The 21230-nt window shown below is 36.1% G+C and overlaps 2 protein-coding genes across 3 annotated transcripts; one reads left to right on the forward strand and one right to left on the reverse strand.

Moving 5' to 3' along the window:
* Positions 1 to 2213: 2213 nt before the first annotated feature.
* On the reverse strand, positions 2214 to 7055 carry LOC115919011 (target of EGR1 protein 1-like). The gene is made up of 5 exons (XM_030996917.1): positions 6860 to 7055; positions 5962 to 6265; positions 5176 to 5435; positions 3881 to 4064; positions 2214 to 3354 (listed from the first exon to the last, which is right to left on the reverse strand). Exons 1-5 carry the CDS (start codon positions 7006 to 7008, stop codon positions 2602 to 2604), a joined length of 1650 nt encoding a protein of 549 aa, XP_030852777.1. The 5' UTR covers positions 7009 to 7055; the 3' UTR covers positions 2214 to 2601.
* Positions 7056 to 7390: 335 nt separating this feature from the next.
* LOC586497 (adenine DNA glycosylase) lies at positions 7391 to 19259 on the forward strand. Of its 2 annotated transcripts, XM_030996844.1 has the most exons (13): positions 7391 to 7578; positions 7756 to 7868; positions 9538 to 9648; positions 9999 to 10040; positions 10851 to 11036; positions 11796 to 11893; positions 12516 to 12754; positions 13122 to 13225; positions 13812 to 13884; positions 14586 to 14734; positions 15693 to 15905; positions 16741 to 16844; positions 19034 to 19259. In XM_030996844.1, exons 1-13 carry the CDS (start codon positions 7542 to 7544, stop codon positions 19041 to 19043), a joined length of 1479 nt encoding a protein of 492 aa, XP_030852704.1. In that variant the 5' UTR covers positions 7391 to 7541; the 3' UTR covers positions 19044 to 19259. The 2 variants fall into 2 exon arrangements, with proteins under 2 accessions (XP_030852704.1, XP_030852703.1); XM_030996843.1 differs by lacking the exon at positions 19034 to 19259 and having other exon boundaries at positions 16741 to 16942.
* Positions 19260 to 21230: the final 1971 nt, after the last annotated feature.

The following is a 21230-nucleotide window of genomic DNA, read 5'->3' on the forward strand; positions in this document are numbered from 1 at the left end:
ACTGGTTGTTGCAGGTTGGGGCGGGCACGTTAGCGGTGTCAATTCCATTTTGGCGAGCGAGCATAGCGAGCAAGCAAAACAAAAATTCTCTTTAATAGAAATTAATAAATAAACTAGTTTTTATTGGTGCAGGTCAGGATGGACGCAATCGCGTTTAACGCGATTCAATTCCTTTTTGGCGAGAGGGCGAAAAAAACTCTTCCATTTTTAATGATATTGTTGCAGGTCAAGGGTGGGCACAATTGTTTCCAAAGCAATATCTATTCATTTTATTCGCGAGCAAGTGTAGCGAGCGAGAAAAATGAATTACTCTCTTTTAGTAACATTTGGTACGTACACTGTGTGTTATTGTTGCCAGGTTGCAGGTCGGGGCCCGTCGGGGCAGGCACAATTGTATTCTAGGCAATGCTAATCCTTTTCTTTTTTCAGGGGGACGAGCAAGTGAAAACATTTAATACAAAATAGGCTAGCAAGCAGTTCGCGCCAGCGAAGATTTTTGGAATTGGTTATATCACTTATATTTTCCTATTTTCATTTGTCTTAATTTTTCAGGGCCGTATGCGGAATATTTTTCTGGTGGGGGAGGGGGAAAGATGCGTTAAAGTTTTCGAAGAATCTCAAAAGCAAAAGGAGTGAAGGGAGTTCGAGCGACCGAACTGGTCATGAGGGTACTTTTGCATTTTCAAAAGTAGAATTGAAGGATTTGGTATAGGCCAACACTACATTTTCAGGAAAAAAACTGTACGTTTTCAAAATATCTGGGGTCAACTGCCCCCCCCCCCTGATGCGTACGGCCATGGTCTTTTTTTTTTAAATTTCCCCATTTTTTTCCTTTCCTTTTCTTTTCCCTTTTTCTTCCTTTTCTCTTCTTCTTCCTTTTTTCTTTCCTTTTCCTTTTTTTCCTTTTTTCTCTTTCTTTCCTTTTTTCTTCCCTTTTCTTTTTTTCCTTTTCTTTCCTTTCCTTTCTTTCCCCTTTTTCTTTTTTTCCCCTGGAGCCCGTCAGGGGGGGGGGGGGCACTCTGCCCCCCCTGCCCCCCCCATAGGTACGCCAGTGGAGACCCCCCCCAGACCCCCCCCCCCTTCCTCAAAAAGGAGTATATTACAGTACCTCCAAATGGTTTAAGGGGAAGTCCAGCCTGATATTAAATTTGTTTTAAATAAAAGCAGACAAATGAGAGAAACAGATCAGTAAAAGTTTGAGCGAAATCCGATAAAGAACACAAGAGTTATGAATTCCTGTAATTGTATTCTATCAAACACAAATTAGCAACAATGTATCATACCTCGTGAGGCCCTCTCGAATATGCTCTGTATAGAAAATTTGATTTTCTTAGTTATTGATAATGGAATAGATTTGTTTAATACAGGGGTTGACATATTTGCAATAATTATATTTAGGGGGTGTGTATGACTGGAACTTAAGGAAAAAAATATTTTTCTAAACTTTTTTTAAATACAGAGTGAATTGGAAGGATCTCACAAGATATGTTACAATATGTTTGAAGACAATAGACAATTACTATTATTTGCTATCCCAAACTGACGTCACAACAGTATTTTCTTCCAGGCTCAACTCCTCAATATTACGGAACACCCTAGGAAACTCGGGCTAGAGTCTACAGAAAATCATGTTACACTGAAATAAAATCATATCCAATGGTTTAATCAATAGAAATTAAACTGTTAAATTGTGAAGATGTTAAATATGATTTTGGTGAACACATCTTTCATAGACTCTAGCCAAAATACCTCAAACAAACTGGTTGTCATTTCACCAAAAAGATGTTAAAACACATGGAATACTGTAGAACTTATTATTCAGTGGGTATAACTACATGGTCCAGCTCCTTCAGGTTAGGCACAACAGTATATTTTAAAGATAAAGGTGAGTTCGGGTCATCTGATTGCTTTGTGAAAGAAAAGGTGTGGAATGGATCAGAAAAAGTTGATCAAGTAGCATGTAATTATTGGTGTGTACTGCAAAGTTCTGCAGTCATGAAAACCATAATAAATTTTGCCCAGTCTTGGTAAAGTAACAAGCACTGTACACAGAAAGATGTATATGGGACTACACAAATAGTGTCGGAGCTACTAACCTTGATTTCCTAATCTTTCTATGCTCATTTCTCAGCCAGTATACATATTCTACCAAAATTGTTTGGCAAATGACATTTATTTGCAATCTTGAACAAATTAAGTTCTGTTTGATTCTGTGAGAATTCATTTTATATCTTTGACAGCTTGGATAAAAAAAAAAATTAGGCCAGAGGTAGTAATAGTAAAAATGGGTCCATTTATATAGTGCAGCTAATACATTGTATATGAATATACTCCACTGTGCTTCATACATATATCATTACCCCGGTTGTAGCTGAGCCGCCATGATAAGGTGCTAAAGCATTCAAGGAATTCTTTCCTATTGGGTACCCTTTTACTTCACCTGGGTGGAGAGTGGCAAATGTAGATAAATGTCTTGCCATGGGGCATTGTTGACGCGACGGCCTCTCGAACGGCTAACTATATGATCCACAGTCTGGTGATATATCCACTAGACCCCAACACTTCTACTTTGTAGGTAGTTCTTGTCACCCATCTATATCCTCATCTTGCCATCAACTTTATAATCATATCCATCTTGTCCTTATGCAGTGTGGACGTCTTGGTGAAGGAACTCTTGGCCACAGCTAAAGGATAGTCCTTACCGCTCAGGTACAGCTTATTGGTCAAATGACCGATGCCGCATCGCTCCATACAAGACTCTTCCTGGTCCAGCTGTCCTACCCTACTGGTGAGCTGTCCACCTTGCTTCTGTCTGGCTGCTGTACTCTGCAGTTTAGTAGCGCCCTCTGGTGTCTCTGTTGACCCGAATCTTGCAATGAAGGCTGCCGTAGCAAAACCAGTCATGAAGGCATCAAACCCGGCCCGATGACTCCCGCTTTTCTTTGGTACAATACCCTTTGGCTCTGTCCTCTTAGGCCCATCGGCACCGTTTGGTAGAGGACCCGACTCAGTTGCGCCTTCAGTATCATTTGCCTTGTTAAGATCATCAGGTTTATCACCATCCGCCACTGGAACACTTTCTTCTCCTACTGCTTCGTTTCCTTCAGGTGCAGCGCCGGCTCCGTTCATGTTTTCCTCTTTTTGCTTCTCTTCTCCCTCACCCTCTCCATCTTTCATCTTTTTCTCATCAGTCTCTCCCTCCACGGCATCCACTTCTTGGTTTCTGTTCTTGCGATTTCTCCTTCTCCTCTTACGCTTACGCTTGTCCTCAACGATGATCTCCTCAGCGTCTAAGATTGCGTTAGGGTCATGTGACTTTGGACAGTGGATCCCTTTGCCACAACATCCATGGGCCTGATGGATCATATGAAAATGAAAACAAGAAAGTATAATCTGAACTGTTAATAGAACAGTGTACAGGCTTAAATAATGAGAACATTTTCCCATATGATGATATTTTAAAGATATAATTCAACATTATTACAAATTACTCAGATCTGATCTTGAAACATGAGAGAAAAATAAAGAATAAAATATAACAGTGATAACACTTTTCAAGTAATACAGCATTTAATGGGAGGCCTTTGGCAACTTTGCCAAGATTTTCATAATGATCATAATTTTGTTAAACTTATTACTTTCATGAAAAGAAGGAAACAGAAAAGGTTTGAACGACTCTGAAGCCACATATAATACTACAGTGAACCTCTATCCAATGCCCATAATATCCTAATCAAAGGACAAAAACTTAGGCCACTTTAGTCTGGCTTTTCTGCCCTACTCCCTGACAAAAGGGAACCACCTAAAAAACAGTGCTTAAAATATGCCTTGTACTTAACATTGATACAACAGATACTTATACTGACAATCGACCACATACCGCATAAATTTCACAAATATCCGTAGACTTGTTTCCAGGAGTTCCTCCGTTTTGCCTATCTGCGAAGTCCGGTGGTAGCAGGTAGCTCTGGTATTCTACAGCATTCATCTCAGGAGAGTACTGGCAGAAGACTACTGATGCATGGTGGAGCCCTTTAGTCTTTCTTATGGCATTGTCTCTTTGACTGAAATAAGAAGATGCAAAGAAATTAATCTACTCTGTATAAATTTCATAAAAAATTGACAGGGCATATAAAACGCACTCTCAAGGATTTCACCTTAAATTCCAATATTAAGTCTTTAACATTACTTCCCAAAGTCTCAGATTGATGATTATCAAGTTACCAATTAAATCAATATTCTTTTTGTTTTATATTTCAATATTTTGAAGAGGGGAGGGAGGGGAGGAGCTATCAATCACGATTGCAGGTATTGCATGTGAAGCAAAAATGTGATGTATTCTATAAAATTGTAGTCAATATGTAATTTTGTACTATATAAATCATGTGAAAATAACAATGTTATTATCACACAGCACATGTAAAGGCCCTACAATATCATGACTATAAATTCTAAGATCTAACAACATTCTCCCCATTTTGAGTAAGAAAATTGGAAGAAAATTGGGGAAACTGGGGAAAGTAGGGAAAATAGGGGAAAATCGGGGGAAAATCGGGGGAAAACCCTCCCCCCCAAAAAAAAAAGGGAAACAGATTTAAATTGGGTAATTATCAGGCCTGTTTACCAAAGTGTATTGCTTACCGTAATTAACGTTGTATAAACCGCCCTCGTGTATTAACCGCACCCCTCTTTTTCGCCCTTTTAAAAAAAAAAAAAAAAATTTGTCAACTTTTTTTGCCGGGTCCGTGTTAAAAAAACCCACCCGGGAAGGCCTTTCATTTAACTGCGAGGTGCAGCTGAATGTGTAAGATCATTACCAGTAACGTAAATTAAAAAAACAGTAGAGGACCTAGGATAGGACCTTGTGGTACACCATGTAATAGAAGAAAAATTGGAGGAATTATTATTATAAACTACATATTAAGATCTATCAGAAAGATTAATTTCAAACCAAGATGACAGACAAATTTGAGTTTTGTTTTGGTTTCCGAGTGGTGAGTCAACACACCGATTACTGAGCTGGGAGACGTTGCCAGGCATAGCGCCATAAATCAAAACTTTTTTGTTTTGGTGTACAGTGTATAAACCGCACCCCTGACTTTGAATTTTTTTCGGCGGCAAAAAGGTGCGGTTTATACACCGTTAATTACGGTACTAATATCTAAGGGATCATACCTTTTCCTAAAGACATATTCCAGGTAAGACGACGGCATCCTAGCTTCATACTCTGCCACATACTTGGTGTCTATGATTCCACCAGAGTACATCTCGTAGAGGTCTGCAATGAACTGGGCGCTAGAGGGCGGGAGGTCTGTGTAAAGATTCTGGTACAGGAACACAAGGTCTACGAGACCATTGTGGAGGGTCAGTGGCTTCTTTGAAGCCAAAATGTTGTTAAAAAGAAGCCGCAGTGTCGGCCATGATTTGTCCTCTTTCTGGTATTGATATACATGTATGCAAGAAAATGAGAGAAAGAGAAAAAAAGGTTTTATATTATCACTTTTACATTTCAAGGAAACTAAATTTCATCTCAACCGTGTATAGCCAGAAAACTTATAATGAAAGGACTTATATCAATGGGTAAGCTTTTTTACAGCACCATCGTATTACCGACTTTTTTAATTTTAATGGATAAAATAATTTTGTAAAAGGTTATTATTTAAAAGAATGAGGGGGCACACCTCTCCCTATCCCTTACCAATCTACCTGAAAAAAAGTATAACACAACAATAGATCGTCTCTCTCTCTCTCTCTAAGTGCCATATCGATTGACTTTGGCAATCATGCTGTTCAACAACCCTTGGTTCCTAGCCTTCTCTACTTAGAACCACTCCCAGATCTTTCACTCCTCCCTCTTCCAACAATTTCTGCAGAAGATCTTCCCAAGATCATCCCAAGATCATCCCAAGATCATCCCAAAATCATCTCAAGAAATAAGTCCACTCCATGAAGATGACTCACCCTGTCTGGTCCCCTGCAGTATGGAACACCGCAGGAGTACTGCTTGTTGAAGTCAAAGCCATGGCCCACCAAGAACTGCAGAGCTCCTGGCTCTACCATATAGTCCTCATTACACAGGGTCAGGATGTTGAAGGTCTGGGCCAGGAACTTCTGACTGCTAGGACCTGGGCCTGGTGACGTCTCGCCTGCTGGACTGTTGTGGTCCTCCTCCTCATCCTGGATCTTGAAACAGGATAGTCCTAGAGACAGGATGGACCGTGTCTTGGCAACCTCGGCGATAGACTTGTATCTATCCTCAATGGATCTGTTGAAAGGAAGAAGCAAACAAAACACTTAAATAGTAGTGAAAATTTGTTCATATTAAGAATATACATTATATAAAAAAACAGGTATAATCATCACGAGAAAGAATATTAGGCAATACTGTTACTAGAGTCTAAATGAATTTACTTTTAATGCAAATTTTGAGAAGCTATCTAATTGAAATTCCTTACTTGACAAAATTGCAAAAATGGTTTGGAGAAAAAGATAACAATAATTGTGTAATTGTAATAATTTCCTAATGATTTGCCCCTCATTGAATATTGTTATAAAAACTCAACTGACAAAAAAGAGATAAGAAATACTCAAATAGGTCAGGGCTATGAAATAATGTTAAAAGTTTTGTTCATGAAAACAAGCAAACCAATCCACGCTACGCATATGTTTTACAAGTTGAAATTTGATTTATGAATTCTGAATATATTCTACAACCTCAAACACCATCAATCATCATCAAGCATAATGTATAATGAAACATATAAACGTGTCTTTAACTTTTAAGTTTAAATGCAATTCATTAAACTGAAAAGGAACATGAACTTAAACAGGTGGGATCAAGCAAAAAAAATAATCATACTTTGCCATAAGTTTTCGCCTATTGCCTAGACCACTGAGCTCTGTGTCAATAGCAATATATGATGCCGTCTGGATCGCTAAATTGATGGCTGGCCAGAAATCTTTGAAATTCTCCCGATGAACATCGATAATGGGTACATTTAATGACATCTTGATGTGAATTTGGATCGCATGCCCAGTTTACTTGCCAACGTTTGAGAAATGCAACAATCCAGATTCAAGGGTAGATCTTATTCATGACAATGGATATACAAAATAGAATATAAATCTAAATCAAAATCAATGTATCATATCTCAAAAAGGTAGTTTTTTATTAATTACATTACATATGAAACAGGCTTAAAGTCAAAGGAATAAAGATAAGAAACAAAGAATTATTTGTAAATTTTCAATAGCTTTTTTAATGGGACCCTCTTGATAGAGTGGACTCTGCCGGGATTTTCCCTTTCAACAAAGCGCGCGTCGACTCAAATGTTTCATAACGAAAGATACATGCTCTCGCAAGAGTTACACATCGGAAAATACAGGTGCGTGCATGCACTGACTTTTTGAGGAGACCTTAATCGAGTATTAATTATGTCGCTTGGACTGGTGTGAGACCAGGAGACAGAATTTGGAAATACCTGAGGATTCATCGCCCATCAACAATAGCAACCTTCAGGCTACATCCCCGACTTCTTTCCATGATGAAGAAGGCATCGAAAAACAACAATAATATTGGTAGGTTTTCTAGATGTGCATTGCATGATGCTGAAATCTGAATATTATATACACTGAGCCGAGCTATTTAAATTTTAATACTCGACAGTATTAAATTCTAAATCGCTCAGCTCAGCTCAGCTCAGTATATACTGGAAAATAAAATATTTTTTTCTCTTTCATCATTTTTCCATTCAGATACACAAATACGGGGTGCTATACACAGCTTCTCACAGACTGAAATCGAGTCATTGCGGAGGAAATTATTACAGTGGTATGATGTAAACAAGAGGGATCTGCCATGGAGAAATGTAAGTTATTCCAGAAGCGGATCTAGAGGGGGGGTTGGGGGGGTTGCAACCCCCCAAAAAAAAAATCCGGGGACCATTTTTTTAAATCTTATCTTTTTTTTTAAACTTGTAATTTATTTCATTCTATTTCTATGTATTTATTTCATTTATATTATTATTATTATTATTATTATTATTATTATTATTATTATTATTATTATTATTATTATTATTATTATTATTATTATTATTATTATTATTATTATTATTATTATTATTATTATTATTATTATTATTATTATTATTATTATTATTATTATTATTATTATTATTATTATTATTATTATTATTATTATTATTATTATTATTATTATTATTATTATTATTTCTTTTTGGGGGAGGGGGGGGGGGGGGGGTTGGGCGAACAAATGTCACAGAGTCCCTTGCCCCCCCCCCCCCCCCATCAGCTTTTTTGAGGACACGGGCCACCGCCAAAGTGACAAGCTAGGCCAGCGTTGCCGATTCTCATCCCCAAAATCCCCACATTAAAAAAAAAAAAAAAATTGGGGGATTGTTGAAGTCTTTGGGGATGAAAAATAAATATTTGGGAATGAAAATAATATTGAGTTTTATGAAAAACGAATTTGGGGATTTTCTGTCAAAATTTGGCAACTTTGGGGATATTTTAAGTGTCGTTTGGGTGGGGATTTGGTGAAGATTTAACCTGGCAACGCACGCTGAGCTGGGCTGCTCATTTCCTGGATTACTTGTTCAAGTTGCTCACTTTTTTATCAGTCTGGTCTGAGTGTAGTGACAAGCAATATGGAAGCAAACAGGGCAAAGAAGTTGCGGCAATCCAGTCTCGCATCTTTTTTTACTGGAAGGTATGTTTGAATCATGCAAAAAGTTGGCATACAGGGTAAATTACCATACATGGGGGTGTAATACGGACGTGTTGTAATACTACAATATTAGGAGCAGGCGCGGATCTACGGGGGGGGGGGTTTAGGGGGTTTAAACCCCCCCCCCCCCCTTGGACGGCCCAAAAAACAAACAAACAAAAAAGGGGAAAAAAAAGAAGGAAAAAAAGAAAAAAAGAGAAAGAAAAAAGAACGCACGCTGGAGAGAAATCCTTTCAAGTGCAAATATTGTGAGAAGATATTCAACTCATCTGGTAACTTAACCAAACACATGATAACTCTGGATATAACTGTGTATTTAACTGTTACTTGATTTAAAAAGACGTTATCATGCACTGCTTTTTATGGTCTCCATTGTGTTAATAGATGCCAGGTAAACATCACTTACAGGGTTCAAATAAACACCCCTAAAAAAATCGGCTATTGGTCAACTCCCCCCTTAGCAAAAAGCTAGATCCGCCCCTGTATTCAATTTATACTCCGCACCTGAAATGCCAAATAGTAGGACAGATCAATCCATTGTGGATTGTACTTTTTGAGAAGGAGAAGGGGGAGGAGGAGAAGAAGAAGAAGAACAACAAGAAGAAAGAGGTGGAGGATCGGAGGAGGAGGATTGATTATAATTTTGATGACCAGTAGAACTGGCTGTAGTCGATCTGAATGTAGTTATTTCACATCCTAAACTGCAAACTGATAGACATGTTTGTCAAATCATTCTATATTTCACATTACATTAATTATTTTATTATTTTTGTTTTCTTTCATTTCAGATAAAAGGAGAAGATACAAATCATAAAGCCTACGCTGTCTGGGTTTCAGAGATTATGTGTCAACAAACACAGGTTGCCACGGTTATAGATTATTACAACAAATGGATGAAAGTAAGTACATTTTTCTCTCCCCCCCCCCCCCCCCCCCCCACCTCCTAAAATAAGTATGAAAGACATTGAATTAAATTATACCTGTAAATTGTGATAGTGTATTGGTCTATGTAGGCCTACAGATCTAGACTGTTTGTCGATGAAGATTGAACATATATACTTTCTTAATTCATAGATAATATATGGATGAATCTGTGGTCTTCTTAAAATAATTGTCTGTTCAAGGAATGGAATGAAAAGAGTGAAATATCATAGAAAATACATATATAAATAGCAATGCATCCTATGATCAAGATACATGTATATTCCAAATGATGCCATTTCTATTGAATTCACTTTTTTTTCTTCAGAAATGGCCAACTCTTGAATCTCTTTCAAAAGCATCTCTAGAGGTGAGACCAGTTTTATTACAAACAGTTTAATATAGGTAAAAAAAGGGCATAGACGGGACTCAAACCAAGTTTTTGCGAGTATATTTGTGTTGAAATTGTATCATTGTTGTCACTAATAGTGATATTTTATGTAGTCTATGTTTAGATGATAACCTGATAATATTTGCAATAATTGTCACTATCCAGCACAAAAGATGATTGATAAGTCTGTACAATAAAAGACAGAAGAATAATGTAAGATTGACTGGGGCCTTTGGCATGCAGTGTCATGTTAACAGTATTAAGTGCTTTAGTGCTTGCTGTATGAACGCAGATAATACCACTGGGGTGGAGAGTTGTATACATTTCTAGTTTGATAGAATATTCAACTGGGTGTTTTGTTTTTGTTGTGTACTGACTTACTGCAAACAACTTTTTTGTATTTGTTATTATTATTTCTTTATTGCAACTAAAACTTCAGGTTGGATTTCAAATAAAAATAAAAATACAAACAGATACATATAAAAATGGTAGAAATAATGTACAAAAAGTCAAAGAAACTGTCAAGTCTCATACTTAACTATGTGCTACAATCAAATTAATAAAAAATCATAAAGTAACTTAAGTAATCTCATGAGTACAATATTTCATAATGAGTTTATACAGCATCAGAATTTCTTAGGGTATGTGTGTCTATAAATAAAGCAGTATATTATAAATTGATGATAATAAACGTGGATATAATATGTGTTTGGACTTTGGACATGTATTTTGTTCAATAATAACGTAATATGTCATATGTAATATCAATGAATTTATTTTGATTGATAGGAAGTACGAGAGGTCTGGGCAGGTCTTGGGTATTACTCTAGAGGACAACGTCTCTTTGAGGGAGCCTGCAAGGTTCAGAATGAACTAGACGGTCAAATTCCAGGAACAGCAGAACAACTGCGGAAGGAGCTACCAGGTGTCGGCCGTTACACTGCAGGTGCGATAGCTTCAATATCCTTCAGCGAGGTTTGTGAACAGACTCTTTTCCACATTTGTTAAAGTCTTTATAACTGTTTCATTGTTAATGTATTTATGCTAGTGGACGATGAACTTTTTGCTACTGTTCCTGAATGAAATGTTTTTTTATGCAAGTGGAAAGAAAATAAATAAAGCTTGAATCTTGAATCTTGAAACATACAAAGTCAAAATGTGCCTTATCTAAAGCTTTGAACATTAAAACTGCTATTTGTTCCCTGTTAAAATGTAGATCTAATGTTTATGAGCCAGTGGACTGCATCAGATCTATGTATCAAGTTGTTGTTTGTTATATTGACACAATGCTAGAAATTACTTATTACCAGCCAACATAATTTACTTGACTGATCTCTGAGAAGTGTCTAACTTTTGTTTTTAAGCGGCCCAAACATTGTGGAGAGGTGTGCAGTGCTTTGTAACTGCAAGGAAACGGGGCTTTATCAAATATCGTTTGGATTGGATTGGAGATGACGCAATAGTTTGGAAAAATACATTTCATTCTATGACTATTCTCTACTTTTCCTACAAAATGGAATACATGTTTATATTTTATCACAGAGCTAAGACAGCATGCTTTGGTCAGAATTCATGAAGGCACTGTGTGTTATAAACCACTGTAGACAGTTCACATCACAATGAAAGTAATGAAAAATAATGAAACATGTATGTAGAAGCGCTATTAAATTTCATAATTACTGAAACATGTGACTCTAACACAAGCAGACAATCTCTTTTTCTGGTGTCCCTCAGGCTACTGGCGTTGTTGATGGCAACGTGATCAGAGTTCTCTCTCGTTTGAGGATGATTGGGGCTGATTTCACCACTCAGAATGTCATGACAGCAATATGGTAATGCCCTAATGGTGATCTGTATAAATCTGTATCATGGATGCAATATTTTAAAATAGATCTGCATTATTTATAAACCTAGTCCTTCAGTTATCAAAATTTTGAAGATACAAACACTTGTGTTATTTTCTGTTTTTCTATGTACTATGGTTGTTGATACCATCACTGATATTTCAGTTATCAAATTATTGAAAATACATACACTTGTGTTATTTTTTGTTTTTCTATGTACTATGGTTATTGATAACTAATGTTTTAATGATACAGCCCCTCCTGTTGACTAACTTGACATTTACGGAAGATGTTGCAGTTTGCGTTTTGTATCTAAATTATATTTGAATTATTTCTCTTAGGAAATACCAGTTCAGATTTGACTAGGACCTTATACATGTATCTATGGTGTAGTAAATAGAGCTATTATCAAGCTTTTACCCCCTCTTTAAACATCTAGTAAGCCCTCGATGTTCATGCCTATTGACAGTTTAAAGTTTATATATAATACTGATAATATTTACAAGCACATTACTTAAGGTGATATAATTGTCCTTGATATTACCCTTGTCTGGTATATTCTGATATGTTTCGTAAAGTCACTGTTAGATTCCAATCCTTCTCCACCCAGGGACCTTGCCAATGCCATCGTCGATCCAGACCGACCCGGAGACTTCAACCAGTCCATGATGGAGCTAGGGGCGACAGTCTGCCACCCTAAGAGCCCCCAGTGTCCCTCCTGCCCCGTCCAATCCCACTGCAGGGCTATACAGCAGATGGACCAGCTGACCAGAGACTTGGCCACCAAACTGACCAAGAGCAATGGTCAGTCCTTACCAGAAGAGAAGGATATTGTAGACATTGAATGTGGTAAGGAAATAAGAGATCTGTATCCTCTTCTTTTTATTATTTTATTTTTTATTCCAGTGCTTGCTAGACAGCCCTCTATTTCAGAAACTAGATTTAAATTGTAAATTACTGTATGAAATCTACTGTAAGTATTAAACAAGTTTAATTTTAGAATCTGCAAATTTAATTTTTGGATGGGTTTCAAGTGAATTTGGTCAATGATGTACGCTGTTTCAAAATTGCATTGGTAGTGGTGTTGTGGCCTACACAACCTATATAACTGGTATAATATAATTTCTGGAAAATACATTTATTTTGTATGAATGTACAAGATGTGTTATTTGTAGTTTTCTTCTTTTTTTCCACATGATTGTGTATAAACATGTAGCTGCTGATGGTTGTTCACTTTGCATGGATGGACCAGTGGATGCTAATTTAGGTGTGATGAATTACCCTAGGAAACCAAAGAAAAAGCCGTTGAAACAGCAAGTTGTAAGTTTTTTGTCAGTTAAATGCATGTGCTTTATATTTCACCCAGGCAACAAAGTTTCTGCTGGACATGAATGGCAGTTGCACATATTGGTATAGTACCTGGCAGAATTAATTCCTTGAAATGCTGGAGCGCTGTAATGGCAGCTAGGCTAAAGCCAGGGTAATAATAAGTGCGCCTAGGAATAGAATTTCTAGATAGACGGCGCTATAAAAATGCCTATTATTATAATTCTGAGTAATATAAGCAGTGTATATTGCAGTTGTAATTTGCCCAAAAGATTTGAGGACATTTGGTCCCATTAGATGACAATGCATTGACTTGACATGTTTGTCAGGTTGCTAAATTAGTATGCTTAACGTTTTTCTGTGTGTGTGTGTCTCAATAAATCAATCTATCAAAGGAAACGTAAAAATAATATTCAAATAATTCTCAGTTTGTTTTAAAAACTAGATCTTCACTGTGATGTAAGGTCTTTTTTATTTGCTTCAATTAATTCTCCTCTATGTGATTGGTTGACAATGCTGAAACTAAAAGGTGGACTGGAATCCTTGTAGCTTTAATTTTGCATTTATTTGATTGTTACAGATTGCTGTATGTATTGTGGAGAGAGAGACTAACGATGAAGAGGAATATCTCATAGTACAACGACCAGACACAGGTACTTTTTCTTTTTCACCTCACTCCATTTTCCTGTTTTCTATCCATCTCCATAAACATATTTTTGTATTATGTGTATTTTATCTATCAATTTGTTTATCTTCATATGAATTATACATCTACATACTAACTTTCCTTTTTCCTTTTACCTAAATATTGCTATATATGCCCTATTATCTTTTGGTTGTAAATTTGCGAAATAAAAAAGAGATGCCACTAATTGAAAATGAAAATACTCAGAAAAAAAAAGGGAAATCAGAAATAACACCAATTTTCTGGCTGATTTTTGTGAATCCAAGTTTATCTTGTGTGCTGCCCTTGTCTGACTATTATGCACATTTTTAGTTAACTGTAATACTTAGAACTATGCAGCATGATGGTGAAATACATCTGGTATTCCATCGTAGGACTTAACAAGTCATAAGTTATCGTCTGTGCAAAACTTGTTGTGTGCACCTTTACTTAACAGAGACATATATGTGCAAACGCCAGTAAGAAGCGTTAGATCAGTCCAACTTCAGATTGTAACCATAAACATGATTTTCCTTATCATAAAATATAACATAGTTTTCAGAATATTGCCCCAGCTCGTATTGATTGCCTTTTTTTTTTTTTTTTTTTTTTTTTTTTAATAATTTTTTTTACTGTAAACAATTATCAACCTCTAACCATTATTGTTTTTAAACTGTGGGTTCTATGTAGGTCTCCTGGCTGGAATGTGGGAGTTTCCAAGTATTGAGATTGCAGAAGAAACCTCTCGGCAGAAGAGCAGAAACAAGATGGATTCCTACCTGAAGGACACCTTGAATATGACCTTGAAGAATGTCAAGGACAGGAAGCACATTATACAGGTAGGTCGATGATCTTGGGGGGGGGGGGGGTGTTTCGCAAAGATCCTAAGTCGATATTAACTCCAAGTTGGACCTGAAGCATCTTTGAAAATATTTCATAAAAGTTATTGTAAAGGCATAAAATTTTGATTCAAATCATTCATATTTTCTATTATCAAGGAGATTTCGTGTTCTTGATGTGGAATTCATGAAAAGTCTAAAAGTCTTGAATTTTTGCTTTTGAATATATTTTATTTTAAGGCTACAAATAGCTCTCCATAATGTTTAAGTCCAACTTAGAGTTAAGTCTCTTTGTGGAAACACCCCCTTGTGTAGTAAAACATTGTAGGATTGATTTTCCTTTCACTTTTGGTTTGGATCCACACTTTCCCATTATTTTTCTCACCTTTTTTCTTTCTTTCTTAATTCCTCTATAAACATTCTTTAAAAAGCCATCATTGTTGAAACATATCTTAATTACCAACTATGAATCTTTATGGTGAACAATTATAAGCTCCTATTTCAACACAAAATGGCATTATCATTTTTTGACTATGTTAAAATTATGCATTAAAATTAAATGTAACTAGCTTTGGATACAGTGATAACCAATAGTGTTTGTAAGTAACCTTTTCCTAACTGATGTTCCCCAATGATACCATTGTCCTATCAGTGGCTGGACCCAGGACCCTGTTTCATTAAACTGGTTACAGTAACAAGGTATAACAACTGTTATAAGCTACTGAAATCGTGGCATTTGATTGGCTGAGAGCAAAATTGTCATAGAAATTTAGCATTTGTTATTGATAACAAGTTTTATGAAACAGGGCCCTTGATTTTGATTGGCTGTTGAGCCCTGTTACCATGGTAGTTGCGATTGATGGCAAAGTTACCATTAATAGTAAGGTTTATGCAACAGGGCTCTAGTGACACCGCTGGAGATAACCGTTTCCCTTTTCTCTCTCTCTCTCATTGTCAGTTTGTTCACATGTTCTCCCACATCCACCAAACCTATGAGCTAGAGACAATGAAGGTGGAGGAGGAGGAGGAGGAGGATGTATCCGATAAGTCTCAAGAATCAGAAGACATTCCCCATCATCAGTGGGTTTCACGAAGTGCTTTCGAGGGTCAGGCAGTGTCTGCTGGTATGAGGAAAGCTTTTGATGCATATAATGGCAAGACAATTAAAAAGGTAATGGTATATCTTGAAGCTACAAATCTAATAGTTTAAAGCCCGTCTGCACTAGTTTGGCCAGGGGGATTAGACTTCCCTGCAAAGTCACTAACAGGTGGTTATCTCATCAAATCAGCTCTCAATTAAGATAAGAAAAAGGCGATCATGGGGGACCAACAGGCACCAATTAGGCATTGTTTGCTATATAGAGGGCACAAGGAGCTATAAGTAGTGCAGTGCATTGGGGCTTTAAGTTCAAGTTGACATTTGGTCCATTCATTTATATGAAAAACAGGTTTTATGGAACAGATCATAAAATAACAATGCTTGAATGAGAAGACAGCTTATAAAAGGCAGGAGCCTTATTATCTCCTCGGAGCCTTTGGAGATTATAGTGTGCTACCAACTTGAAGTTATTTGCTTAAACTCAAGGAAGACATTTAATTTCATCCTAGGTCTAAATCATGATTTAAACTTCAACCGTGGACTAAAATAATCCTGAAGCAGGGTACATATGTGTATGCCCATACTAAGCTTTGAAATTAAAACCAAAGGTTAAAATAAATATCTTTTGTGAATTTAGGCAGTTTTTTGTAATTCCTCCCAGAAATACAGAAAGACTTGTGAAGAATACAGAAGGTTGTATCATACAGAATCTTTGTTTGTTTTTGTTTTTTTTATGTCATAGTGTAGCAAGATTACCAAGCCAAGCAAATATTGTCACAAATTATCACAGCCATTATATAAAATGGTTATCATTATTTCAAAGACCAAAATTTATCAGTTTTATTCTATTTTCTAATCCTCTATACTTTGAACGATTTCTTTCTTCTTTGTCTTTTTTTATCAACAGAAGTCTGGAAAGAAATCTAAGAAATCGGAAATTGAAGATGAGAATGCCCCCAAGCAAAGGAAACTAGACAGTTATTTTACAAAGAAAGAAGAAAAGACATCAAGGTATTTTAAGAAAGAAAAAGAAGACTCTTGACTTTTCCCTTATGGCAGTCCAAAAAATCTTCTCAAGGTCAACCCTATTAGTCAGAGGCATGGGTGGGGGGGGGGGGGGCAGCTAGAGGAAGGCTAGACCGAAAGCTTCAGTCTATGATATCGACGGTTGTTCCGCTGAGACTACATCTGGCTCCGGCCACCTCGATAAAGAGACTGAAGTATGTTGTATGGGGTAGTCAGTGGAAGGAATGGGTTAGTTCGGCTGGACCAAGAGGAATCAGGGGCTACAATTTTTTCTCACTCTTTACGTCTTCATATATCCACTTTGGCTGCAATATCACACTCTATGTTATTGTGAAAAATAGCAACTAATGAAATATTCAGTTTGACCTAATTGACCTAATTAGATAGCTTGCTCATTTAGCTCCTAAATTAATTTTTAACTCGAAAAAATTGTTGTCCACATGAATTGTTGTCCATCTAGATTTGAGTACAATAAATGTTCCAAAAAAAAAGTTTTCGGACATCCAATAGCTACGTACAAGAACAGTCTGGCTGACCTATTGATAGTTTAATATTCATCAACCCAATATCGAAGGAATGATCTGATTGGCAATTGGCTTTGTTTTGGTACATTGACCCGGGAATATATCAACCGGGTCATGTCATAGATTACAGTTTGAATACATTGAACGGTGCAACTCACTAGTTCTGAGATGAAACTGGATAGTTGGCAAGTTGACCATGAGATGGCGCTGTGCAATAAATAGTATGCTAGGGCAGAAAGTTCACCAGTTCAGTATCACTTCAATTGATGTAAATAAAATTTTAACAGATAGGTAATGTTATAGCTGCACGAGGAAGACAATCAATTTCCAACCATTTTAATCAATTTTATATGTACATTGTGTAACATTTACATTCGTGTGTGAGTTAAGCCACTCTATAGTGTTGGCCGGGAGCCCCAAAAGTTTGATGGCAATATTTCACTTAAATTGTATCATAATGTGAAAAAGGATGTCATCTAAGACACATTTCTGCAAGGATTTTCAAAACTAGTGTGTTTGAAGTCAAAAATTGATGACAGAATACAAAATTTAAGTTTTCTGCGTACATCAGAACCCAAATTCATCAATATTTGTCTTCAAACACTTTTTTTCAGGGGAAATCTTTGCAGAAGTGACATGATCCTCTTTCACACTATGATACAATTTAAGTGAAATTTTGCCATCAAATATTTTACGAATCTGGGGCTCCCAACATTTTAGAGGGGCTTCAAGTGGATAAAATTGTTAACCAAGTTATATGTTGTATGTTGTTTTGTTGTTATATTTTTTGTGTTTTTTGTTGTATTTCGTTGTATTTTGTTGTACTTTTGTTGTTGTATTTATTGTATTTTTGTTGTATTAGTTGTAGTTTTGTTGCATTTTTGTTGTACTTGTTATATTTTGTTGTATTTTTGTTGTATTTGTTGTATTTGTTGTATTTCTGTTGTATTTTTAAAAACCATGATTCGTTTACCCAGGCATCACACTGCAAATTATTAGTAGTAGTAGTTCGATGGCACCTTATATGTATCTCCTTGGATGGATATATGACAGTTTCTTTTAACTCAAATTTTTATTGTTGTTATTAATTGTAAAGAAAATGTGATACTTAAAAGTGTTATTGCCTACACAGTATTTTTCCTATCGTGTATATTATTCGTTTGTCTCTGCCAAACAGACTGAGCATACAATTATTTTTAATGTAATAATGAATGTAATTTAATTTCCTCATGCGGGCATAGTTTTATTTAAGTACAAGGTTATTAAGTATGAATCATGATTTCATGATGTATATGTTTTACCCTAAGGCCTAACAAAAAAGATGTTGTATTGTCCTTTGCGACCGACCCAAAAATCTTGAAATCTACAGTCGGCTTTTAAAAAAAGGTTTTGTTTTTCGACCGTTTAGAAAAATATTGTATTACTGGTAAAGCATTCAAAACTGAAAAATATTAGCCCAAAGAGGGAGAAAAAAAGAAGAAAACAAATTTAGAAAAAAAAAGATCTCCGACCGACCGACCCATGTTTTAGCACCTAAAGGGCAACACAACATCTTTTTTTTTTTGTTCGGCCTAGTGGTGCTTGTAACTTTTTTTCAATTCATGTTAAAAGAATGATTTTTTTGGTTTTTTTATATTTATTTTTGTATAGATGTAAATAAAGTTAAAGCAAGAAGACACTGGAAGAAGATATAAGAGCATCTGGCACCACCCAGATGGATGCTAAAGACCGGAAGACTTGAAGAAGGGCCAAAAACAAAATGAAATGTCCAACTCAAAAAAAGTGTGGGAAAAGCAGATGCTGAACAATTTAAGATGATGGTGGTGGTGATGATAATGATGATGATGATGATGATGATGATGATGATGATGGTGATGTTGATGATGATGTTGATGATGATGATGATGATGAAGATGGTGGTAGTGGTGGTGGTGGTGGTGCTGGTGCTGGTGCTGGTGATGATGATGATGATGATGAAGTGATGATAATGATGATGATGATGATGGTGATGATGATGATGATGATGATGATGAAGTGGCGATGATGATGCTTATGATGATGGTGGTGATGACGATGAAGACGATGATGATGGTGATGGTGATGATTACAATGTCCCTGTTCTTCATCAGAACTTGTAGGAAGCACACAGATAGATGTACATACATGTAGTTGAAAAAGTTGTAACTCAAATTTTGTGTGCAAAAGTTGTGTGTGAATGTAATTCAGCCATTATACTTAGAGATTAAAGAATAGCCTGTATTTTCCTGTTATTACTAAGACTTGTAGCATTTGTGTTGTTAATAATTTATTCATGAATGAAAAGATGTTGATTTCATTGTGCTATGAAATCAACATCTTTTCATTCATGAATTAATTATTAACAAGTGAATAGAGATTTGCCGTATTGGGGGGGGGGGGGGGGGAGATTATGTAAGAACATGGTTAAAAATAATTTCTTTCATTTTATTCAGAAATGAATTGTGATAATGTAATTAACATTTGAAGTGTGAGAATGTTTTAGGGGCACATACTTGGACAATATTTTTCAGGTACTGACTATTGTAATCCAATCATGAACTTTATTATTGATTATGAAAATCTTCACCAATTGGCATTCTTCCCAATATAACAGATTTCAGTCATACAGACATTGATATGATAACAAGGATCTATTTGACCTGTCCAAAATTCCTCATCACTTTCACTCAGGAAAGGTAGAAATGTCAAATTAAAATCGTGTATTACAAATGTATTTGTATTTTTTATTTCAACATTTGTAGAAAATATTGTCACTCAGGTTATCTGCACATTTCTATATACATGTATTTTTCTAACCATTGTTTTAAATGAAAATAAATATGAAACAATCACGATGAAACAAATTAAACATTATTTTATTGTTTACTCCTTTCTCTTGTCCTTTAGATTGTAGATACATTGAGTCAAAGTGTAGGCCCCCGTGGAGCTGTGTAAGCTATTAAAGAAATGTAGATCGTGCTTTGTCTGACATGGCTTTGTCAATATAGACCATTTTCGTAATAGTAACCAAATTTAAAACATGTTGTTGAGGTAGAGGCTACTAGAGGGTAAACCATATCTGGCAAAAACTTATGTATGCTGTTTGCATTCTGACTAGTGAAATTCAATTACATGTATTTTGTAACAGATTAATTAAATAATTTGTGGCAAGGCACTTCACAAAGTCATATGCATTAGATTTGGTTACATTATGAGAATGGTATATTTCCACGATTGACGTGATCCATTGTGCAATCAAAGTTTATGATACTTTCATGTAACATCTCAACTCTATCTCCTTTCTCTCAATTCTCTCTCTCTTTTCATATTTCTCTCGCTCTGTCTATCTCTCTCTCTCTCTCCCTCTCTCTCTACACACACACGTACACACATCGCTCTCTCTGTGTGTCTCTCTCTCTCTGTCTCTCTCTCTCTCTGTCTCTCTCTCTCAATAAAATGGAAAGTACAATTTGAAAGCGAATATTCTACTATTATTAAACTTCATATGATTACATAGAGTATAAAAGACGCAGAAGTTGAAAGTCGTGTGTGTGTGTGTTGAGGGGGGGGGGGGGGGGGGGAGGGGGACTGGGACATAACGGGCTCGGCATAAATTTATAGTGGAACGAAACGGTTTAACGCAATCATCTGTTTGCATGCTGTTTGTTCTTAGTCTATATTTTGAAGAACATGGGAAATACTTTTACTTTCTTGATTATTTGATCAACTTACGGACGTGACGTAGTCAATCCTTCGTTCAAACATCTTTTACATCATGTGTATTTTGAGACCTATAGTTGTCTGTATATTTGCTTTTATTATCACTGAG

The sequence above is a fragment of the Strongylocentrotus purpuratus genome, unplaced genomic scaffold (assembly GCF_000002235.5).
Source record: "Strongylocentrotus purpuratus isolate Spur 01 unplaced genomic scaffold, Spur_5.0 spur5_scaffold_3, whole genome shotgun sequence".
Taxonomy (NCBI): Eukaryota; Metazoa; Echinodermata; class Echinoidea; order Camarodonta; family Strongylocentrotidae; genus Strongylocentrotus; species Strongylocentrotus purpuratus.